General features: G+C 43.6%; 2 protein-coding genes across 3 annotated transcripts; one reads left to right on the plus strand and one right to left on the minus strand.

The window, feature by feature from the left end:
• The first annotated feature begins 204 nt into the window (after window positions 1–204).
• Window positions 205–18,795, plus strand: dlc (deltaC). The gene is made up of 10 exons (XM_040199348.2): window positions 205–527; window positions 928–1,179; window positions 1,406–1,466; window positions 1,859–2,116; window positions 3,788–3,979; window positions 5,655–5,824; window positions 6,167–6,383; window positions 15,840–16,578; window positions 16,767–16,881; window positions 17,420–18,795. The coding sequence occupies exons 1-10, from the start codon at window positions 477–479 to the stop codon at window positions 17,423–17,425; spliced, it is 2,061 nt and encodes a 686-aa protein (XP_040055282.2). The 5' UTR covers window positions 205–476; the 3' UTR covers window positions 17,426–18,795.
• Window positions 18,796–20,140: 1,345 nt separating this feature from the next.
• LOC144404843 (uncharacterized) lies at window positions 20,141–23,697 on the minus strand. 2 transcript variants are annotated; one of them, XM_078098518.1, is made up of 2 exons: window positions 22,607–23,697; window positions 20,141–20,281 (listed from the first exon to the last, which is right to left on the minus strand). In XM_078098518.1, the coding sequence occupies exons 1-2, from the start codon at window positions 23,559–23,561 to the stop codon at window positions 20,277–20,279; spliced, it is 960 nt and encodes a 319-aa protein (XP_077954644.1). In that variant the 5' UTR covers window positions 23,562–23,697; the 3' UTR covers window positions 20,141–20,276. The 2 variants fall into 2 exon arrangements, with proteins under 2 accessions (XP_077954644.1, XP_077954643.1); XM_078098517.1 differs by lacking the exon at window positions 20,141–20,281 and adding an exon at window positions 20,327–21,380.
• Between the last annotated feature and the right edge of the window lie 609 nt (window positions 23,698–24,306).

Here is a 24,306-nt window from a genome sequence, read left to right on the forward strand (position 1 = left end):
GCACCTGAGGAGCGGCGACACGAGCCCGTCGGGCAGGAAGTTCCGCCGCAGTAAATGTCGGAGGAGAAAAGAGGGACAGTTTCGATTTGACGGAACCGAGTTCCTTCACCTCAACGGTGGACGAGAACTTGTTTCTCAGGTGGATATTTTTTGCAGCGCCCCCACCCCCTCCCCAACCCCCCTGCCCTCTTCCTGTTGCTCCTGGGTATAAAGCAGGAGGAGCAAGCGCTGCTGGCACAGTCCAGAGTTCAGCAGCATAGCGGAACTCTTCTCTACGTGTTATACCTTTTGATCTCCTCATTCAGCCCGCTGACACGCGCACGGGCTGACTTTTAGCCCTCTGGGTATTTCTGGATTTGTTCCCGCAGCGTCTGAACGTTGTATCTCTTCCGCGCCGTCTCCCTCGGACCCGGTGTGGATTTTACGCGTTTATCCGACCTCTTCCTCGGACCTCCGGAGCTGTGCCCCCCGGAGCCATGGCGCGCTCCTTACTGCCGTGTCTCCTGCTGTTCGTATCGGCGCAGACGGTGAGTCGCACTGACAGCACACACGCACCAATTCAGCTCTAGTTTTCTCTCGCAGGCACTGCGCAGAATGCGGACAGGTCGGACGATGTGCGTCAATACGCACAGCACGCCGAGCCGCTTTTACACATTTACTTCATTTGACTTGGTTGTTTTTGGATTACAAAAAAGCAAACATCAGATGTTTGCATCTATGTAACTGGTCAATTATACAGTCCGGACAGTCTGACGTCATATATATATATAATAGTTATCTGCGGGAATAAGAAAACGTTACATGTTTTGCAAAGTTAGGGCGAGTGAACCTGTACTGTATCTATGCTCATTCATTCCGTAGGTTACCACTTATCTTTTATTTCTTGGCATAATGAAGTTTTATTTTCCTCTCCGTGCCCCTTATCAGATCTTTTCCTCGGCGGTCTTCGAGCTGAAGATCAACTCCTTCACCAGCGCGCGCAGCGTCTGTCAGTTCCAGACCCAGGACTGCCAGATCTTTTTCCGCGTGTGCCTCAAGCACTCGCAGGACTCGCAGGACGATACCAAACCGGAGCCGCCCTGCACGTACGGAATCGCGTTCACGGAGATCTTCGGCGCGGACCCCAAATCCATATCCGCGAGCGCGCCCGTCAAGGTGGACATCAGCTTCAAGTGGCCGGTAGGTGACTCACATCTAAGGGTTTGTCTAACAAAGTCATAACTTTAACAAGTGCTGCGCTAATCTATGTGCTTCCCAACATTCTTTACAGAACGCTTCTATAATAAATACTGACAGCTTCTTGTGTATAAAATGTACGAAATTGAACTTATTTAAACGTGGTCATGGTCAATAATCGCTCACATATTAGATTACACCATTGACTAAGCCTTCCCAACTCATTCAGGAGACTTTCGCGCTGATCATTGAAGCTTGGAACGCGGAGTCTTCAGGTCTGGACTCTACAGGTAACTGCTGGTTCTTCACCACAGGGGGGCGTCAGCGCAGCCAATAGAGAAGCGTGTTGACGTTTGATTAGACGGTAATGCAGGAGTCCTTGTTTGAAGAGTAAATTCTTATATTTCTCCTCATGTTTCATCTTCTAGCACGATAGAAGGTAGATAATACTATAAACTTTCCATTATCCATTTTTAACGCACTAGAAGTTTTTTATTACAAAGCAGAGAGCATCAGGTCACTGTAAAGTCATTACAGACCAACATTTATTTCCCCACGGAATATAATATAATATGAGAGTGATTGTGTAACATTTAAACAGTGTCAACTTATTTCTTTTAGAATAATTCCTCATCTGTCACAAGACATCAAAGTCTCTCCATCTCTTCCCTCGCTCATCCAGAAAACCAGAATAACCTCATCAGTCGGCTGGCGACCCGCCACAGACTAAGAGTTGGGGAAGACTGGTCCCAGGGCGTGCAGTTTGGCAACCAGAGCGAGCTTAACTACTCCTACCACTTAGTGTGTAATGAGTACTACCACGGCAACGCTTGCTCGTCCTACTGCCGGCCCCGCAACGACACCTTCGGCCACTACACCTGCGACGACAACGGAGGCCGCCGCTGCTTGGGGGGCTGGACGGGCGTGTACTGCTCTCACCGTGAGTGCGGACAACGACTCAATGTAACCAAATGATGTGGTGTCAGATCAAAGCCATTTGAAAATGCAGTTCTTTTCAACATCCAGATCAGAGGTCACTAACTGGTGGGCCGCGGTCCAAATCCGGACCCAGAAGCCGTCCCATCCGTCCCTGACCTAAAGCTAATATCGACGGGTGTGATTTAAAACCTGACGGGGCACTTTTCAACCGGCGCAGCTTTGGTAGTCTTTACGTTACTGGCTTAAAGCCAAAACCATTTGGATTCGAGTTAAGACATCCCACATGTTCCCACTTGACCAATCAAGTCTGTGCGGGTCCAAATGTGAAACCGAAAATGGAATATTCTGGAATGTTTAAAGATTTCTTCCCTTTATTTTATTTTTCTGAATTGAAGTAAACAATATTTATATTTGCAGTCATACATAGATGTTCAGTTCTTTGTTACGCGACACTAAATATTGTCAATTGAGTTTTTTAATCGTACTGAATTCGTTTGAATCGTCAGTCGTGTATTGATTACATGCAGATGTTGATACAACTGTATCGCTCTACTTAATCACACTAAATAGTTTATGATCTTCCGGACTTTTCTCTAACTGGACCTCTTTAAATTTTAGTTGAATCCCCCTGATGTAAAGCCTGATGCGCATAACTGATAAAAGGGGTCAACTCCAAGAGAGAGTCCTCAAAGGCATCACCATGTTTTTGTAAAATTAGATCGGTGAAAGAAGCGGGAAATATGTGTCTTAATAGTGAACTCAGTTATTCTATGACACTGAGAGATTTTTTTATCTACTGTAGTATTTCAAAAAAGTCTAATAGTATTTCTCTGAATTTTATTTCCAATTAAAATGTTATTTAGTTGAAAGTTGGCATGTTTCTATGTACAGTTTTGTAAAGGGCTCCTACAGTGAAGATTATTTTAAATATATGAAATAAAGAGAACAAGTTTCGACAGCCAACCTGATGAGTGACAGGTTGAGATCAGCGTGGCTTCTACAGAGCACCAACATTGCCTGAGAAGGGCAACGTTTTCTTAACAGCCTTGTGAACCCTCTTCCCGACTCCTCCCCCTCCTGCTTTTATTCTAACGTTTCTTCAGATTGGGAGGGAGGCTGTGGCGGGGGTGCTTGTGGGTGGAAGGAGGGTTAAAGAATGGGACTCTTGGCGCTTAATTTATTTGTCCGGTGGGCTTAAAATTGTTAAGTCAAGCAGTTGTCAACGCCATTGCTTCTCCTTGGTGGCTGTGGATCTCAGAGATTCTGTTGTTTCCAATGCGTGTGTGTGTGTGTTGGCTCTGGGGTCTGCTCCTTTTGTTTTTAGCTCAACAGTCGGGGCCCCGTTGGGCCCCTGGTTTGCACGTTTTAACAGGAACACGCGCTGGAGCTTAATGTGAGCTGCCGTGCGTGAAAAGAGATGGCATGTGTTGCTTTTGTTGTGTGGGCCAGCTGCTTGGTCAGTACTTAACAAGCACTTGAAGGGTGAGTGTGTGTGTGTGTGTGTGTGTGTGTGTGTGTTAAACCTTGAGGGAGGGGGGTGGTCTGTGATTTGAACGAAGAACATGAGACACACATGCACTCATAGTAATGCTCTCTCTTTTCTTTTTCCTCCCCCTCTCTCTCTTTCTTCGACGTCCCTCCTTCCGTGTGTTCCTTCTCCTCCTCCCATCAGCCATCTGTGCTGCAGGTTGCAGCAAGGATCACGGCTTGTGCGAGTCTCCCGGGGAGTGTGTGTGTCGGCAGGGCTGGCAGGGCGAGCGCTGCGACGAGTGCGCCCGACACCCCGGCTGCATCCACGGGACCTGCCTGCAGCCGTGGCAGTGCAACTGTCGGGAGGGATGGGGAGGACTGTACTGTGACCAAGGTGGGTAGCTGGATCATCCAGCGGCTTGCAGACGTCAACGCACACCTCTCAGTCTTGGGACCCAAAAGAAGCGTTTCAAGTGAACAACACAAAGAGGAATGTTGCCACTAAAGCATACACGTATCAAGTCAGCTGTTAACCAGCCTTCAAAGTATCACTATATATATTAGAGTCTGGATGTGGTCCGGCCGTTTGTCACAATTGGCCGACTAACTGTTGCAGATATAATTAATTAAGGACTACTTAATTTATATTAAGTGATAATGACAATGAATTATCATATGTTTTTAGCTCATGCGTCCATTTTTATGTTTATTTCTATTACAGTATTCTCATCATGTTCTTGCAGATGTTTGTTGTCCGTTAGCTAATTGTTGCCTGCTAATGTCGATGAGAAGTAAAAGCTGTGTGTGCGCAAGGCCGTTCATTCTTGAACTTAATTCCAGTACTGAGGGGTACGGCCAAAAATTCACACTATTTAGCCTGATTCTGTTGGTATGCCGGTATATCCCGGTATTTTAACGCATTCATTCATTGACACCGAAAAGCACTGCTGTTCACCGCTCGCTGGCTAACTTGCTCGCTACTGGCCAGCGCGTTAGCTTGTTAGCTTGTTAGCATGTTGTGGCTGCTAGTGTTGCCATCAGAGGCAATACCAGTGGCTCAACAAACTTTGCTAAATCGTTTTCTGATCTAACTTAGGTCAGATTTTTCTAAACCAAAAATCCCCCAAACAGCACACAGTGTTGGTGCATCTCTGGTTTCTTTTCAATTTTTTGATGTAGCAACAGAGTTACTTCGGTGGGGTAATTTTTATTTTACAATTAGGCCTATTCGTGTTCCAAATTGTTTATGTGTCACAAAGTGTTGCATTGTGGTGTTTTACCCTGTTAAAGAGCGTTAGTTGTGAGTTATTAATTATTGTTACAACATTATAACCACTACTCCATCTCAATACACGTGAGCGACGTAGCTCTGGCCGCTGGGCCCCATCGGTACGCGGTGGACAATACATTTATCTGCTATTATTACATTGATTACGACTATGACTATGACTATGAAAAATTCATACCGTATGGAAATTTGAAACCGGTATACCGCTCAGCCCTACTTAATTCTTTTAAATTTTAACATAAAATGTATTACACATTTATAGCTTCTACGCCATATAGTTTCTGCAGGTTTTACTTTCATATTCACGCTGTGTATAGTCTTCATTTGAGGGATAAAGAAAAAATTAAAAATCTTTTTCTCTTAATTTAATCCTCATGCAAAAATAGAAGAACGCTATTCTTAGACATTTTTCAACCTCAAAAGCTAAATTAAAATGCCAACAAATTCCTTGTCATATTGTGTTATGTTATGATGCTGTTTAAGGTAGTAGGGGTGTCTTCTTGTGCTGGACACTGGAATTGACAAACTGAGATCCATTTTAAGGTAGAGAAGTAAATATAAATAAAAAAATAGTAGCAGTCACTACACTCCTACAAAGGTCACTCATCTTTTTCATTCTTCTGTAAAACTGTTGCTACATAACCTTTGCCCTACATACCTAAGAAACATTTTACAAGAAGAGTATGTTTGAAAAAAGGATTGACGTTTTCCAGAGGAATGTTTCGCTTTAGTTGTACCTACCAAACGTTTCTGTTTCACTTGTGCTGTATCAAAATCCCAGACCTGAATTACTGCACCAACCACAAGCCGTGCAAGAACGATGCCTCGTGCACCAACACCGGCCAGGGCAGCTACACCTGCACCTGCAGGCCCGGGTTCACCAGCAAGAACTGTGAAATTGAGACCAACGAGTGTGACAGCAACCCCTGCAAGAATGGCGGCAGCTGCAAAGTAAGCCCAGTCCCCAGATCTGAAGCTTTAGTCCTACACTCAGCTCCACCAAGCTCTAAAGGGTTTGGATCCATCAGCCTGTATAACTAAATATATTTTTCTTTTAATGTTCAGTCATTTCGCATTTCAAGAATAAGCACACAATTCAGTTAACCCTGAACCATTGAACAAGGGGGGCACCACGCTCCACCAAGAAGGTCCGGAATACTTTGTTTTGTTTTTTGGGCCCGACACGTGCCCTCATTCAGACACGTGCGCGCATAAAATAATAATCATGCAATTTAAGAAGGCTGAAAGATTTTCACCTCCTCCCCTCTTATCGCCTCTCGTCTTTCCCCCCAGGACTTGGAGAATGATTATTCGTGCGAATGCCCTCAAGGCTTCTATGGGAAGAACTGCGAGATCAGCGCCATGACCTGCGCAGACGGGCCGTGTTTTAACGGAGGCACCTGCACGGAGAGCGTGGTCGGTGGGTACAGTTGTCGCTGCCCGTCTGGGTATACAGGCTCCAACTGCGAGAAGAGGATCGATAAATGCAGCAGCAACCCCTGCGCCAACGGTATGAACCTTTACTGTACAGTTTAATCAAAATAAGAAACTCTTGAACTCATAAGCTTAGAAAACCACGGTTTCTGTGATCGACGCTTCCCCCCTCTTTGAAGTGGCACGTGTGATTATGATTGCGATTACCCTGATGACTGAAGTCTGGTTCAGATTAACGAGAGTCTTTAAATGCCATCGCGAAACCGAGATAGCCTGACTTCAATCATCAGGAACGAGCCGGTACGTTGACTGTTTAAAATCAGTGGCAACGAGAATACAGAACATAACTAACCTAAAATCTCACCTAAAAACAACCATCCCACTCAGTTTTTCAACCTCGAAACAATTTATTTGTTTTATTTATTTGGGATATATTTTTCCACATTCCGCTTCTAAAGTCTAAATATTCTGTAAAATAAAACGTTTTTGCATACTTGCAGTATAATGCTATTATGTTGTCATTATGTCACCAGTGGCATAATATGGTCCGAGAGTTACAATAATATTGTCTATCGCAATTAATTTTGGTGCAATACATCGCACAACAAAAAGTAGTTATTGTGACAGCCCAACTAATAGGAGATTTGATTGACTGTTTGAACCACGTACGAGGAACGGGCCCAGGCATGCTATTGTTAGTTGCAATGATGATGCAAAGGTCTTTCGCACTGCAGATTTGATCACTTTTGCAAGAGTGTATTACAAAAGTTGCATCATGAATCAGCAGCACCAAATCCAGTCTGTCTTTCTTTGATTTCATAGAGACATTTTTACGACTGGATGAACCTGCATCATCCTGTTCTTTTAATAAACCACCTGAAGGGTCAACAACCCTTCAGGTGGTTTATACTGTATTTTTGCATCCGTGTGACTTTGGTTAAACGCCTTTATATCATGAAGGGTGGATTATCAGTCAATAATTTTATTTATCTATCAATAGGTTTGCATAGGGGGCGGAACGTTTACAGTAAATTTTCAAACATTCCAGAAACTTTTTTATAACCTTTTTTCTTTGTAAAGGTTTTTTGCAAAAGCATTTAACAGGGATCTTAAAGGTAGTTTATAACAAGCAAGCCTGGCTCAGCTGGACCCTGAATGCAGCTAGTTGGGAACCTGGTCTGCCAGAAACATAAACATAACGTGTTGTTTCTGAACGTCTTCGTCATTACCTAGCATATCGATTACTTGGTAAACTGAAGTGAATTTTAATACCAAATATATTTGTACACAGTAGGCTAACCTTTTCACAGCAGTGAGAGTAGTATGTATGTATGTCAACACAAAAGTACACTATACCGATTCCCCTACCATTCGATAGGGATGCGCCCTGCCCCCCCAACGAGTTTTTTTTTTTTTTTTACGTTTACAATTATCCACTTATCTCTAAGCATGGGAGAGCACATTCCAATAGGCACAGAGACGTGAGCGCACACATGGGCTTGCTCCCAACATGGTCATGCTTTCATTTCCGCGTACGCACCTCCCTCCCACTCATGTTGTCAAACATATGGGAAGCACTTAGTTTGATTATTCCCGTCTGTTGGGGTCCATCAAAAAGTGCAAGTTATCATGAATAAAAAAAAGGAAAAGGATAAAGTTCTATTCACAAATGGATTAAGTCAAAAATTCAATTTTCGGAATTTGTACAAGAAATTTTTGCATGCGTGTCTGCTTATGACAAACAAAATGTTGTTATGTATGACAAAGTAAATACAGTTAAATTACCACCAAATTTCCAGTCTATTTTATGTTAATTCCTGTATATTTACTTTTAAGTCCCGTTAATTCCCATGGAAAGTTTCCAACTTTGAAGTTGGTTAATTAGTGACAAATTAATCATAAACCATCAAACGTCCTGTCTGAACAGTCCCTTCTGTGATTCAGTACAGTTTCCATTTTTTGTTAAGGATTTTACTGTAAGTTGTGCAACCAGCTCAAGCATTTTGGTTAACAAAAATAGGTAATACACATTGCTGACTCAGGGGTTTTAGGATAATTAAATTGAATAGCCTGCTAAATATAAAATTAGATTCATGAACTTGTCTTGTCATATATTTTATTGAATCTTCATTACACAACTTTAAGGATTTTAATGGTTTTTAAAAAGATATCTCTTCTCTATCTAGCTCACGTACCCCCATTTGAGAACCACTTCTTAGACCAGGTGTATTCAACTAAAATATAAAGAGGTCCAGTTAGAGAAGATTTCTAGAAGCAAATTTTCCAGAAGATCATAATTTAACTGTGATTGAATAGAAAAGTGGCAGGTTCCTTTTTCACAACTGCGTAAAAATCGATATAAAAACGGCATGTAGCGACATGGACTCTCCTCCTCATCCAAATGCGTTTTGAAACTGAAGAATCAAGGTGTGTTGGAAAATTTAGTATCAGTTGTATTCATAACACACGTTTTCATCAGTTTTTTAATATGAGATCAAGATTGAAAATACACGTGTTTCCCCGAGGTTTCCAACAAGGAGGTAGTAGTCGGGAGAACATTTCGGCTCCCCATGGTGCTCTCTGTCCGTCATGTGCGTGCATACACAAACATATTTGCGTACGTGTAGGGGAGGAACAGCCGTGTGTGGCATTTCAGGGGTGGGGAGGGGCGGTTAGGAAGCAAGGAAGTTAGAAGGAAATTGCAGAGATAAAAAAAGATACATCACTTTATTTACGCCGCTGTGCTACTTTCAAGACGTTGTGTTGTGCTAATATATCAGTAAAGTTAGAAAAAAAACATTTACGAGATTTGCAGTTGCATTTGGGTGAGGAGGTAGGTCTACGCCGCTCAGAGATCGTTTTTTGCCGTTCTGAAAGAGGAACCTGACACTCTTTGATCTTGAAGTCACTCAAAAATTACTTACTAGTCTTTCAATGCAGGTAATTTTTGATGGTCTTCAAAAGAAAACCCACAGGAATGTTTGTGTGAAACCCATCTGAAAGCACTATTGCATCTCTAAAGTGTATGAAAACTGAAAACACAATCATTTCAAACGGCAATTAATATTTGCAAACAATATTTTAAAGAATGAAGGATGCCCAAGCTTTTTGGATATACAAAACACAAGCATGCTTCTTAATGATTTAATTACCTCAGGAGGAAGTGCTGTTGGTGCAACTGTGTTGCCGTATTGTTGAGAAAGGGCCCACCAAAACAAATGAACAGTATAAATGACTATAACATGACTATAAGTCATAGAATGACATTTAGAATTGTTGGTGATATATGCTAAGTTGTGGTTGTAATTATTGGTAGGACAAGGACAGAAAAAAAGAAGAAGCGTGGATCCTTGTCGACGAGCTGCGACCATCAAACAAAAAGATCTGCTGATAGGGATCATCAATATTTGGTGATTAGTATTGGTGGTAAAGATATTGCCAAATCAGGGACCTCTAAAAGTTATGTATTTTTCCGGAGAACCACTAGACTAGAGGGCATATAAGTAAGTTGGAATAGAAATGTTCAGATCTAATTCAGTTCAAATGATCATTGTCTTAAATTATTCTATACAGGGCTTGACGTTAACATTTTTGCTCACTAGTGGTTTTCCAAAGTTACTAGCCACTCAGCAATTTCATTAGCCACAATTTTTGTTGTTGGTTTAATTTGATTAGAGGTGACTACGGTTTTGCCAAAAAAATGTTACTTGAAGTAAATTAGATTTACAATCCTTTCAAACGTAAATGAACCTTATAAATATGTACAGTCACCAAATCTTCAGCTCTTATAAGTGCACCGAGCTCCTTTTGTATGAAAACATATTCAACTGATTATTATAAAGACAAAAAAGAGTAGCTCATTGCATACGACTGGTGCAGGGTTACTTTGTTGTCTTCGTCTGGTAAATGGAAATTTCATGGTCCTTTATTGTTTCCATTTTGAAATTGCTGGGCCTAACTAAAAAAGGGACCCCTTAACCTTTTCACTGCCGTACGTCCTACAATCAGTGCAATACATTATTTTGTTGACTGGTAAACCAGCCGTTCTCGACTGGACCTCCACTTTTGGTTGAACAGTCTTTTCTTTGTCTTCTCTTTATTTTCAGTTTCATTTTCAGTTTCTCTCTTTTGTGTTACGGGTTTTCCTTCACCTGCTATGTGCCCCCACATCCTCGCCTTGCACTGAGCAGGTCTCCTCATGTTCTAAGCCTCCACCTGTCACTTGTGTCCTCGCGTCTATGTTACTTAGTAACGAGCGTACAGGGCCAAAAGGGAAAAATTATACATGTGCAAAACAACGTTAGCAGGACAACTTGGTTGGCTCTTCCTTCTGAAGGTATGGCGTGTGAACTGGTTGAAATGCGGGTGCGTCGCGGTCATTGCATGAGGCTTGAGAACCCTGCATGAGTTTATTATTCCAGAAAACGGCCGACCGGGTGGATGGGTGCTAATGTCAAGCCCGGAATCTATGTAAAGATGGACTCATAATGTTTTGGTTCCCATTAGATATTTCTATGTTTGAGAGAGCAGATAAACTCCTTGATTGTCACGTAGGAGTCTCTTGTGTCTTATCTACTTCTGCCTGACAACCCAAACAAGTTTAACCTTTTTGTTGCTATTGTCAACAAGCTTGTTTTAGCAGTGGCCCCAGAGAACTCTTTCTCTCTACCTGGTTGCAGGCCTCTCTGGCAGGATTCCAACCCAAGACAGCAGTCAGTACCGGGCTGACTTAAAATCCTGAAATGCCTGATTTTATAGTTTGATGAGATCACCTAACACCTGGTCACTGTGGCATGCAAACTGTATGTGTATCCGGTGTACTTAAATTACTTTCCAATTTACTAGAATCAGCAGTTCCCCAAAACATTCCTTCTACCTAAACGACTACTTCCTGTCTGGCAGGCAGCCATTACTCTTAGTTTGTTTAATCAGCTTGCAGAGGTTTGAAACTTGATCCATTGGTGATTCATCATGGTCAGCACTGCAGATATCTGTTCTTGATTTAGAATATGAAACTCTTTACACTCTGCTGTGTTTATCGCTGGTGAGAAGTGCATGAAAAGTGCAAGAAAATAAGCCGAAGAAACCAAATTACATTATCCATCTAAAATGATCCCTGTTTGCTCCATTGTTGCTCCTACTTTTCTAGGATGTCAGACTTACCAGGTCATGAAAAGCACCGTGCAGATGGAAATTCAGATAAATGGATTTTGTTTTCACAAAAAAGATAAGATGTACCATAACAATTATTGGGATGAGTAACAAGGTGCAAGTCTCTGCAGGTTGATTTTCACAACATTATGAAAGACAAGATGGTTTGGAATATGTCAAACGGTTACCTGTACAGCAATTGTACAGGTAAAACACTGGTGTTATAACTTAAAGAATGTGGATGCATTTTCAAGGTTTTGCTGAGGCTCGGTTGGCAAATGTGTCTTTATCCGGAAGGGCAGAAATTATTCGGAGATCCTTGGTACTCACAGGATTAAAAAAAAGAACACTGCATGGAGTTTGAGCCATTCACGATAATCACGATCAGACAGCTGCAGGGACAGAACTGGCATCACCAAATATGGTATTATCCCTGAATATTACAACTGCAGTCAGTTTTCCCTCTGGTCCTCATTAGCATGTAAGAACCACTGCCTGCTTATCGTTTATCTGCAATCATTCCTCACTCTCAGTAAGCCTGACAGTGAGAGAAAAAAATACCCTAACAATTGCCAAGTGGCTGTTTGTTTTTCAGTGTTGCAACACATCACATGCACCTAACAACCAAATATGGAGCTATGGACTTTATCTGAGCAGTGTTGAATCCTTCGCTGTGTGCCTCTACATCGACCAGTAATACATCTCCAGAAGCTCAGTCGCTGCATTAGGCCTAGTTTATGCTTCTGCGTTTTCAGAGAGACGCAAGGACACGCAGACGCAAGAGGTGTCCTTTGCGTGCCTTTTCACACCTCTTTGCGTGCTTGCGTGCGTCGACCCATTTCTCTAGAGTAGCGTCAAAAGCTACGCAAGCCTCCTGCAGCGCACAAGGCTGCGATTGGTCTGCTAACTACATCCTTTACGAAGTCTTACATTTCCGTTTTCATAGCCCGATACCGTCATTATTAAAACAAAGAATGTTTACGAGAGAACGGATCAGATTGAAGAACCTTTGTCAGAAGAAATGCGTAAATATGACCGCTTCTACAAGCCGTCATTGGCGGACTATAAGGACGCGCAGATGGCCTCTGATTCACGGAGGGAGATCTCCGCAAACGCCGGTTTGCCGGTCGAGGGGAACAAAGTTGTGGAGAAAAATACGCAGCAGTGTCGACGCACGGGACAATAAAGTCTATGATAAATAAATAAACAACCCAACGACTTCCACACACAAAGACGTGACTCTAGGTCGTCTTCAACAAAACACGTTGCTCCACCTATTGTTCTGGAGGTGAATTGCTCTACACGCAAGACTTTTAGAACCATGAATTGAAACGAGTGCGTCGACATGGCAGAAGTATGCGCCAGCCTTAAGGAACATCCTTTCCTTTCCTGTAATCCTTCAGTAGTACGTGCAGAAAAAGATGGGGTCGGATGAAAGAGTCTGTAAATGATAGTCCTAATTTACAAATCTCCTACAGTGAACCTTCCGAACGGTGGAAAAGATGTCCTCAGGAGGTTTCTAATGAAATGTGTCATAGCTTTGTTGTTTTGAATTAATTGTATTATAATGTATAACCTCTATAAAATAGAGGTTTTTCTTTCTAAAATAAGTACATATTACCTCACTTTTCCACTAGTTTATTTTTTTCTTTTTTTTTACTGAAAAAAAATAGCAATACAATTGACTTAATTCCTTCAAACAACAATTTGCATACTTTTATATCTCTGCAATCATATGGTCTATTTGACTAATCTAAGTGCTATAATTAAGAGAACACTCGTGATGTTTTGGTCAGATATGTTAGTATCAGTATATACAGTATATGTTGCAGTTTAAGACAAAATGTAGATGCCGCACTACACAAATGAAAAAGTTTCATGTGGGCCTGAAATAAAAGCACTTGATTATGATGATTATCCCTTTTAATAATAATATTATAGCTCTAAACCTCTATCAAATCACAGCACAATATGTTAACATTCTCTCTGCAAAGAATACTTTATATATTGTGAAGGACATACTGTAGTTCAGGCGAGATTTCCAAAATTACTATTTGGGGACATTTTGGCAAAATATAATAATTGTATATCACTTTTGGTGTTCACTACATCATAATACACTAGTTTCAGGGTCTAAAAAAAATATATATATATATTATTTTTTTATTTTATTTTTTCAACCTCTATACATATTCCAAAAATAACCACAAAATGAAATTTCAAATGAAAGCTTAGCACTTTGTTTAGACATTTGTGAAGGTTTCGAACATTGGCAGCTGGTGGAATTTCCTTTCTTCAATTTCAGCAAACATCCCAATATAATTTAATGCAAATAAGGTATCAAACATGCATTATTACTTTAAGTATTTAACATTTATTCCAACACTTAACATAATATGCACATACTATTCATGCAATCCAGTATATATATTTATATCATGTTTTACTGAATATTATATTTATAATATTCAGTAAAACATGATATAATTACCATATCATATACATCATCATAATAGATATACTATAATATAAATAGAACATGTATATATGTATTAAGATGCTCCTATGAACCTAGTGTGGTGAGGGAAGACCAACTCAAAAGCCCCACAAAACATCACGCAGTCAATTATTTTGGATATAATGTGCCTGTTTTCATCCACCTCCTCATTGTGTTTCCTTAGGAAGCAAGTTAACGTTCCCTAAAATGGTTAGGTATCCACGTGTGTCCTGTTCTAGTCTTTTCTTATTTTTTTGAACTACTGCTTCATGTCTTATACTCCTGTGTATGTTCATGCTGGATCTGTCTCCCATTGATTTAAGTAAGCATTGGAAGCAAAATAAGGTTTTAGGACTGCATCCAGTTAGACAAACCTTCCGGGTGCACGTTACCAGTCTCTCCAGAAGCTTTGCATGTGCGGTTTCCCTTTCACGCCAGTCTGTTGTCTGATTCTGAGGTCAGGTTGATCTCGGTCCAGCTGTTTTACTACAAAGTTCTTCTCTCAAACAGGTCTTGGAGCAGAGTTTTCTTGGAGCAGAGTTCGGGTTGGGTTGCGAGAATACTGCTCGCCATTGTCATGTTGTTAAAAAGGCACCAAAAGAGCGCAGCCTGGGATCGACCCTACAATGGCCAATGGCTGAATCTATTTTAGGACGCTAGGACGATTGGCTAAATGATATGTCACTCTTTTATATCTTTAGTCAGTAATTGCCTGCTTCTTAGACATGCAGACAGGCGGAGAGGATGTGCATGAGAAGCATTTATTTTGAGCAGATATCTTCTTTTTCAAATACTACTGGTCATATTCCATATTTCAAAAACACATTTACACAATGTATGTTTTTTTTTTTTGTGGCTCAAGGCGGGGCCAGGCTCAAAGGCCCTCTATTGGCCAGCTGCCACTGGTTTCGAACAAATTAATAGAAATAGCTGCAAAATAAGCATCGGAATGATGAAAATAAATATAGGTGCGCTGCGCTAGTGATTGCCAATGTCCAATGTTCGTCAGCAACCAAAGAGGGGTGAGCTGCATATGTGCGGACCGTGTGTCTCTTTCTGTAGAGAGCTGTGTGTTTAGCCCAAAGTAGCGCTGAGCTACAAATGTTACAAGCAGCTACGTGTTCCAATTTTTGTCTTGTGAGTTAACGTTATCATATTTGATCATTCATTTATGTGGTGTTTTTCAGTGGTATTGGAGCATGTAAAAATTGATTTAAATTCAATTTGTTTTAATTTGTATAAACCTAAATAGATAATTACAAATTTGCAGAGGAATTATTAGTATTGCAAGTACTGTCGGTGGCGACAACAATGCCAAGTGTACGACAGGACCACTGCAGGGACAACCACCATCAGATGTAACCTCCATCCACAGAAAATATGGCTCGGTTCTGCTGTTTAATTTGATGTGTAACATCACTATATATTAACTTTCCTCAGAGTTGAAGAGGTTTCAATTTGGGATTTCAGTATGTTCTACTGCCTAACATGACAGCATTACTTTTTTTTCAGTCACTTCCTAGTGAATTAGTTTTTAGATCAGTAAAAAAACAAAATATGTATTCTTTTATATACCCCTTTCTTTTCTTTGACCTTCTAATTGTTGCTGATACATTTCACTACATTCTTTGTTTTATTAGGTGGATTTGTTTCCATTTATTGGGTTTTAGTGATTTATTATGAAGCTTTAACTTGCATTCCCATTTTTCAAAAAAAGGCACAATAGTTTTTGCTTGATTTGATTCTCCAGAACCTGAGCTACAATAATTAATAATTATTATCTTGATCGGCGATCAGATTCGTACCTCCTAATCATTGCAGTTATTAACCTTTTTTCTTTTAGGTGTCTTTTCTCTAAAACCTTCCTTTGTCTGCTCTTCTCAGGCGCTCAGTGTTTGGACCTCGGTAAGCGCATCATGTGCCGCTGCCGGGCCGGCTTCACCGGCTCCCGTTGCGAGACCAACATTGATGACTGTGCCAGCAACCCCTGCTTCAACGCCGGCACTTGCGTCGATGGCATCAACGACTTCACCTGCACGTGCACACTAGGCTTCACCAGTAAGGACTGCGCCATGCGCATCAGCTCCTGCGACCACTTCCCCTGCCACAATGGTGGCGCGTGTTACACCCACTTCACTGGCCCCGTATGCAAGTGTCCACTGGGCTTCATGGGCGCGCGCTGCGAGTACCCCGTCCCCATGGCAACAACAAAACCGCCAGGAAATCCCGACGCCCCTTCTGCTCTGATTGCCGCCGTAGCCCTCGGCCTGGTGACGCTCACCCTGCTCGTTTTCGCTGCCATCCACATTCTGCGTCAGCTCCGACGGGGCAGGAAGCTAACAGGCATGACCACGTCGGTGAAGAACAACCTGGAGACGGCAAACAACCGCAACACGTTGGTCAGTGGGGGTGGATCCTATAATGGGGGCTTACCAGGAGCGCCGCTGTGTAGCCTGAGAGAGAAGGAGGCCTTCCTCATTCCGGGGGGACAACTTAAAGTGTCCAATAAGGACGCGGCGTTGGTGGAGAACGGTGGCGACAACAATGCCATCTTTAAGAACCAAATGGCAGACTGTAACCTGGCAAGAGACGAGCAGCGCATGGCCAGGAACAAGTTTGACCCGTAAGAACCCCACGATGGTTTTAAAGGCTCTCAGTGTTTTTCTTTTTGTCTTAAATGTTTTCTTCTTTAAAGCAATGTTGCAGTATGTTTGTCTGTTATTAGATCATTCCAGTGCTCATACTCCTTCACAAAGTATTTCTGTTAGGATATTTGTTGTTGTGGCTTTACCAACCTCCTTTGTCTTACAGTAAGAAGTGTGACTCGTCCGTCATCGTTCCTCCTCTCAGTTTTTCCAAGGACGGCCTGTATCACCCAGTTTTCATCATCCCGGAGGAGATGGAGCACTGTGTGTTTGCTACTGAGGTGAGGACACATTTACCTACACAAATATGCAGAGGGAATTACTGTATTTACCATTTGGTCCTTTTGCCACACTGAACAGATAAAAAGGGGTTACGTATAAACAATTGCCAGAAAGTATGACACTAACACTTCTTCCTTAGCCTCCAGATTTCCTACAAAAAAATTGTACAAAAGTACAATAAATATTCACCAGAAGAATAAGATTCTTTAAAAAAGTAAATAATTAAATCACTGGATTTATTTTATACATCAGTTTGTTGTTAATTGGAAGGCTGACGCTGTTAATTATCAAGCCAATATTACAGGAGCCTGATAATACTCTCATGTCAGATTGAGTTGTATCACATTATTTACTGAAACAGTCTCATGTTGTGACTTCCAGATATTTATACATCACGTTTGAATAATTTCTCAACATTTATTTAATGTTAAGAAATGCCGATAACAAACAATAATGCAAAATATTTTATTTGTATATTTTTGGACCCAGAAGAAGCTGTGCTGCTGACTAACTGCTGGAAATCTGTGTCATTCTCAGGTATAAGCTCCAGGTTTCATACCGCAGGGGATCTATTATGCTGAAGGCTTGAAAAGTGTTCCCCCCGAGGATCTATTCAACACAATTTATTTTATTTAATATTTATTTCTGCTGCTCAACAGAAAGAAACTAGAAAAAAATACTTTTTTCTGCTTCAATGCTGCCAATGTTCATATGACAATCTGTTAAGAAAGAAAGAGCAACAAATGAGAGAAAAGAGGAAGAGTCAAAAACCTGCGTCATTTGCACTATTATCTTTTTTTGTACTTTATATCTTAATATAATATTTCTGTTAGTATATCTGACTGTTCTTTGGATCAATCAAGATTGGGAGAACAAAAATAATTGGATGTGTCCACCAATCGGAGAAACCGGTGCCTTAGCTATCCTCTCCAATCACCGTTTTGCGTGTAATCTCACAGTATGATGTGTTAATCAAATAGTCAGTGTACCTGCTGACAGGAAAAGGAGACAGATTGTTTATTTTGAATCAAACAACTTTAATATTTTCTGTCTGAGAGCTGAACTTGAAAACTTTTTATTTTCTTGAAGAATCACATGGTGGCCTGTAAAAAGAAACATACTCTGAAGTGCCTCTTTTTATGAAAAACTACAGCAGGACCCCTGAATACAGAGGGATTATATTTTCATCTTGTGTTCAAGTTGTTGCTTTATGAGCCCAAAAAAAACCTCATTTGTAGCCACTGGAGGTCTTTCGACTGGTGATGTATTTTTAAGCCCCTCCTATGTACAATTTATCCCTGATTCTAATTGCAGTCAAAATGTTTCGGCTTGAACAGGTTTCAGTCTGGTAGAAAGTGTAGCATAGCTTCATCTTACAAAAATAATTTTACCGTTGTCTTCCTGCGATAAATACTTTTACGTTATATACGTTTTTTCTCGATTGTAGTACATCATCAAAGTTTATTTTTCTATGAATCAAAAAGCAACAAAAAAATGATGCTTTTTTCTTTCACGCTGCCTTCAGCCAATGCTATCACAACCAATAAACAGGATCCCAGCAGAGACAAGGGCAACATTTCCAAGACGCAACCTGCCAGTCACTGATCAGGGTTGTTGTATATTTAGGAAAAAAGAAAACTTTGAAGGGCTCCAAATAGAGTGTTTTTTTACATCTTTTTTATTCCTTATGATACCAAAAATATCTGTAGTCGTGTCTTTGTACTATCTTCATTAATTTAAGAAACCAATGCAATGTGTACATATCACCCAGAAGATAGTTTCCTATTTAATTTTTCCTTTTGTAAATAATGTCGGATTTATGAAAGAGAATTGTATATATGTCTATGCTTAATGTGCCTGTTGTCTCAGTCAAAATGAAATATATTTTTTCATAAATACATTTAAAAACATTATTTCCTGTGTTCAGTGACTGTCTGCTCTCTTATCACCAATTCTCAACATATATGTGACCTCATAAGAAAGTAATGACTGAGATGCTTTCATTTTGGTAACAAGACATTTGGAATTCTATTACCTCCTTTTTCCTGAAAAATAATGTGGGAACTGCTCGGAAAATACAAGATGTGATATCACAAGAACAACCACAACAAGCATTTATAACATTTTTTAAATGTTGTTAGTGGAGCACAGCAAAAGTGAGACACCTGAATATATTTGCTACAGCACTGAACGTTTTGCCAAACATACAGCATTTCTTTCTAATCCACCCATCTGATAGGTGGAAAACCATTCACGCTCACATTCATATTTACCGGAAAATTCGAGTTATCAATTAACATAGGCTGTGGGGGGAAACCATTCTTCATGAAAAATGAGGTTACAAGCTCGGAATAGAACGTCTTGCTGTGAGGCTACACCACCATGCAAACCATTTATTTTGTATCATCTCTGTAAATGACATATGCAGGTTACAACACAGTACAAATTGTATTTAATAGAAAACAAAAAGTGGTCACATGAGGTCACATGAAACATGGGTGAGTACATGCGTCATAAGAATGCCAATCGTTCAATCAGGGGACCGATCCTCGGCCACGCTAGTGGACTCACTTATTTAAAGCCTGCAGTGTGTGACTTTGGCATGAATGTAATGTAATACCTGATGTAGTAATAAAGAACTGGTGGGAAGATCAGAAAAGTACTAATACTAGTCCATTTACCATTAAAAGCATACCCTGCATTATCATCTATTCTACTCTAATGGAGCATCATTAGCTAAACGAACATCATGCTGTTTTGAAGAAGACTTAAAACTAGCAATTGAGAGAATAAACTCATGTTCCCAATGTTTACTGGGTATTGAGTCAGTTAAAAGTCATTGTCACGGCATAGGTTCTTGGGGGGTACAGAGTCGGCACATATCCTTTTTATATCTCCTGTTTCTTTGAACACATAATCAACGTACAATCAGCTGAGCTGAGGCCAATTGCCTTCACCTGGCACCGTTCCCTGAGCCACTCCCCCTCTCTCCCCCCTGCAGACGAGCCAAAACCATGCCCGCCACCACATACCCCCACCGCCCGACTTAGGCCAGGAAGCCCACCGGCCTAACCTACTCCCCCCCCTCCCCCTCAAGAGGGCGGGAGAGGAAGTCTGATACGACCATCTGCACCCCCGGCCTATTGACCACCTTGAAGTTAAAAGGCTGTAGAGCCAGATACCACCGAGTGATCCGGGCGTTGGTATCCTTCATGCGGTGGAGCCATTGGAGCGGGTCGTGGTCCGAACAGAGGGTGAATGAGCGTCCCACTCCTTCTCGACCGTGCTGTACCTGGCCTCCCTTTCGGACAGCTTCCGGCTGATGTATAAGACGGGGCGGTCGACCCCCCCCACCTCCTGGGACAAAACGGCCCCCAGCCCTCTGTCCGATGCGTCAGTCTACAGAGTGAAGGGAAAAGAAAAGTTAGGGGTATGGAGGAGCGGGAATGTGGCCGGGGAACTGAACAAGCCAAAGGGAAGCGTGGTCAATTGGTATAACCCATACGGAGTGGAGAACGCAGTTTTTTCCTTGGACTCTGGAGACAGAGGAATCTGCCAGTAGCCCTTGGTTAAATTGTCGTAAAGAAACGTGCAGTGCCCTGCCGGTCCAGGAGTTCGTCGACCCGGGGCATTGGGTAAGCATCAAATTGCGACACATCATTCACCCTGCGATAGTCCACACATAACCGTACCGACCCATCTTTCTTAGCCACAAGAACGACGGGGCTACACCAGGCGCTGTTGGACTCTTCTATTATCCCCATCTCCAACATACTAGCCAATTCCCCCCGAACCACTTTTCTTTTGTGTTCGGGCATCCTGTAGGGTCGTGATCTTACCGTCACCCCCGGGGGAGTCTCGATTCGGTGAACTATCAGGTCGGTCCGGCCTGGCAGGGGGGAGAACACATCAGCAAACTGCTTCTGCAACTGGGCAATGTCCGTTCTCTGGTCCTCGGAGAGACGGGCCTCGTACGGGAGCGGGGTGGGATTAGCCGCTTTTGGCACCTCCGGCCCCAGCTCTTCTCTTTCTGATACCGCAGACACCAGGGCAATAGACTCCGCCTCCCTCCAGGCTTTCAGGAGGTTTAGGTGGTATATTTGCGTAGCTCCGCCCCGGTCAGATCACACCACCTCATAGTCGACATCCCCCACCTGCCGTGTGACCTCAAAGGGCCCTTGCCACTTAGCCAGGAGTTTAGAGTTGGAAGAAGGAAGTAAAACAAGTACCTTTTCTCCCGGTGTGAATTGTCGCAGCCTGGCTCCTCTGTCGTACAGCAGTTGTTGCCGTTCCTGGGCCCGGAGCAAATTCTCCCGTGACATCCTACCCAGTGTGTGGAGCTTTGCTCGCAGGTCCAGGACGTACTGGATCTCGTTCTTGCCAGGGCTCAGACCTTCCTCCCAGTTTTCTTTAATCAGGTCCAGCACCCCCCTCTGTGTCCTGCCAAACAAAAGTTCAAAGGGAGAAAATCCCGTGGAGGCCTGGGGAACCTCCCGCACTGCAAACAACAGAGGATTAAGCCAGTTATCCCAATTGCGTTCATCTTCGCTAATAAATTTACGGATCATGGACTTCATTCAGTCTTATTCATACGTTCCACCAGCCCGTCGGTCTGTGGGTGATACACGCTCGTACGAATGGACTTAATGCCCAATAACCCGTAAAGTTCTCTCAGTGTGCGCGACATGAACGAGGTGCCCTGGTCAGTCAGAATCTCCTTAGGGATTCCAACTCGGGAGATCACCTGAAACAGAGCCTGCGCGACGCTCTTAGCAGAAATGTTACGCAATGGCACTGATTCCGGATAAAGCGTTCCATAATAAAAATCCAATAATGACTAACACAAAGCGATATCCGTGTGTGCTCTGGTGAAATGGCCCGATGAGGTCCATGCCGATTCGTTCGAACGGGACCTCTACCAACAGTAAAGGACGCAACGGCACCCTCGGAATGGCCGGGTGGTTCACTAATTGACACTCCGGACAGGATTGCCGGATGCCTGGCCAATAAAATCGGGTCATTATCCGGTGTAGTGTTTTCCCGTATATGCCCCGCCATCGGGTTATAATGAGCCGCCTGGAAAATCATTTCCCGACGGCTTTTCGGCACCAGCAATTAGGTGTTTTCCTGCCCCGTCAGAGTGTCACGACTCACTCTATACAATCTGTCCCTAATCAATGAAAAGTGTGGATATGATTGCGCTGTGTTAGGGCGCACCAACTGACCATCAATCCTAATCACTTGGTCGTAAGCTGAGCGTAGAGTATCGTCACAAGACTGCTCAAGTGGAAAATCTTCCATGGAGTGAAACCTGGGAACCGGCGGAGATTCTACGGGAGGCTCCGCTGGCTCCCCCTCCCCGTCTGCAGCGTCGGACAACCTTCCGTCACCGCTGAGCACCGCACACATACCGCATAACCCTGTCGGTCGTGAACGCACCCCCGCGGACAGCCCCATTAGCTTATTAAACCCTGGCCAATCTGTTCCCAAAATTACGGGGTGCGTCAGGCGGGAGCTAACCGCTACCTTCACACTATGCTTTTTCCCTCTATGCCTAAATTCCACGGACACTATGGGATACGCGTGAACTTCCCCATGCACACACCTTATTTTCACCCGTGATGCCTCCACCAATGCCCCGGGCCGAACCAGGCTGTGGTGTATCATAGACTGCGTACAGCCTGAATCCACCATCGCCTGCCGTATACCCCCCTGGATTCTTACCGGAACGCGGTACGTCGCTCCCGGACCGGGGGAGGGTGTTGGAACGCCGGCAACCCGAATCACCTGTCCCACCTCCATCAGCAGACACTCTCTCCGGAGGTGTCCGGGCTGCCCACACCTCCAACATACCTGCCCCGGCGTTTGAGAGCCCCTCTGTGGGGTCGGGAAGGGCGCCGGAGCTCTCTGCTGTCAGTGGGTAGCGGGCCGGGAGGAACGATGTCCGTTGTGGGGCCGGCACGGGTCGCTCCACCGGCTGCTGCTGCCCCCCTCCCCGTTGTGCTGGTCGGGCCGGGGATGGCGTAACCCCCTGGTCCCGCTGTCTGCTGGGGTGCACCGCCAGGTGATCCTCCGCGAGGGTGATGGCAGCTTTGAGGGTCGGCGGACGGTATTTCACCCACGCTGCCGTCCGGGTTGGGAGCCCCTCCGCAAACTGCTCCAACACCACCTTCTCCATCACGGCATCCACCCCCCCGTCGCTGTTAGGCAGCAGCCATCTGTTCGTGGCGTCTTTGAGGCGCTGTCCGTACACGAACGGCCGGTCCTCTGGCTCCAACCTGGTCTGCCGAAACCGCCGGTGGTGGTCCTCTGGCAGCAGCCCCAGCCTGTCGATGACCGCCTTACGCACGGACGCCGGTGGCAGCCCCATGGCCGCCGTCTGCGCCTCCCCGGACCAGAGAGGCAAAAGCCGGACTGGCCACTCCTCCGCCGGCCAGCCGCACGCCTCCGCCATCGCCTCAAAGGCCTCCAAAAAGGACTGCGCATCATCCTCCGCCGTCATTTGATGGAGCGCCAGTCCGGCCGGTCGCGCCGCCAGTTGCTCCAGAGCCTGGGCCTGTCTTCCCACCTGGGCTTGGAGTCCTCCCAGGAACTGCCGGTTGGTCTCTGCCTGGTCGTGCTGGATGACCGCCAGCTCGCCGATCATCTGTCCCAGCGCCATGATCGGCTGAGCCGGCATCCCCTGCGGTCGCTCGTCGTCTCCCCGCTACGTTGGGTGCCACTGTCACGGCGTAGGTTCTTGGGGGGTACAGAGTCGGCACGACACAGTAGCTTTAAGTGAAATATCCTTTTTATTTCTCCTGTTTCTTTGAAAAAGCAGCTAGGTCTCCCGGCGTCTTGCTCGCTCACTCCGTCGCTCTCTCCCCCCTGCAGACGAGCCAAAACCACGCCCGCCACCACAGTCATTTTCTCATATTGGCATTAGAAGAAATGTAAGGCACTTAGACATTGGCTGCTCTTTTCACGCCCGGTCATTACCCCATGCTCTGGTATGACTATGTGTTTGTTTTATTTTACTTTTACTTTCTATTCTCAAGAGTTTTAGCATTTTCGCCTGGTTAATGAGTAGCTGCTGTCACATGTCACAGTTAAACAAACAGGAAAGAGAACTTCAGACTCTGACTAACCTGCTGTTCACCTTTTTGACTTTCTCTTTGAAACAAATACACACACACAAACGAACACACACACACACACACACACACACACACACACACACACACACACACACACTCACTGTGGACTCCTCTGGGTTTCACCTGGTGGAAATGAAAACCAACAGAATCAACGGAGTACTTTTACTTTTGAGACACCGACATAATCTGAATATTTAGCGAGAGATAGCAGGTCAACAGTGTAAGTGTCATCTGACTGCTGATAAAATAAAGATTTATTTTTCATGAATCAGAAATAAATACATCCAC

This window comes from Gasterosteus aculeatus, chromosome 1 (genome assembly GCF_964276395.1).
Source record: "Gasterosteus aculeatus chromosome 1, fGasAcu3.hap1.1, whole genome shotgun sequence".
In the NCBI taxonomy this organism is placed as follows: domain Eukaryota; kingdom Metazoa; phylum Chordata; class Actinopteri; order Perciformes; family Gasterosteidae; genus Gasterosteus; species Gasterosteus aculeatus.

What these genes read in the sequence shown, in the direction of transcription:
- dlc (XM_040199348.2), top strand. Translation starts at nt 477, where the DNA reads ATGGCGCGCTCCTTACTGCCGTGTCTCCTGCTGTTCGTATCGGCGCAG. An exon ending in TTCAGGTCTGGACTCTACAG is followed by an intron (nt 1,467 to 1,858) that starts GTAACTGCTGGT and finishes TCGCTCATCCAG; the next exon opens with AAAACCAGAATAACCTCATC. An exon ending in CAGCAACCCCTGCGCCAACG is followed by an intron (nt 6,384 to 15,839) that starts GTATGAACCTTT and finishes TGCTCTTCTCAG; the next exon opens with GCGCTCAGTGTTTGGACCTC.
- LOC144404843 (XM_078098517.1), bottom strand. Translation starts at nt 23,561, where the DNA reads ATGCCGGCTCAGCCGATCATGGCGCTGGGACAGATGATCGGCGAGCTG. An exon ending in GAGCGACGTACCGCGTTCCG is followed by an intron (nt 21,381 to 22,606) that starts GTAAGAATCCAG and finishes TGTTGTTTGCAG; the next exon opens with TGCGGGAGGTTCCCCAGGCC.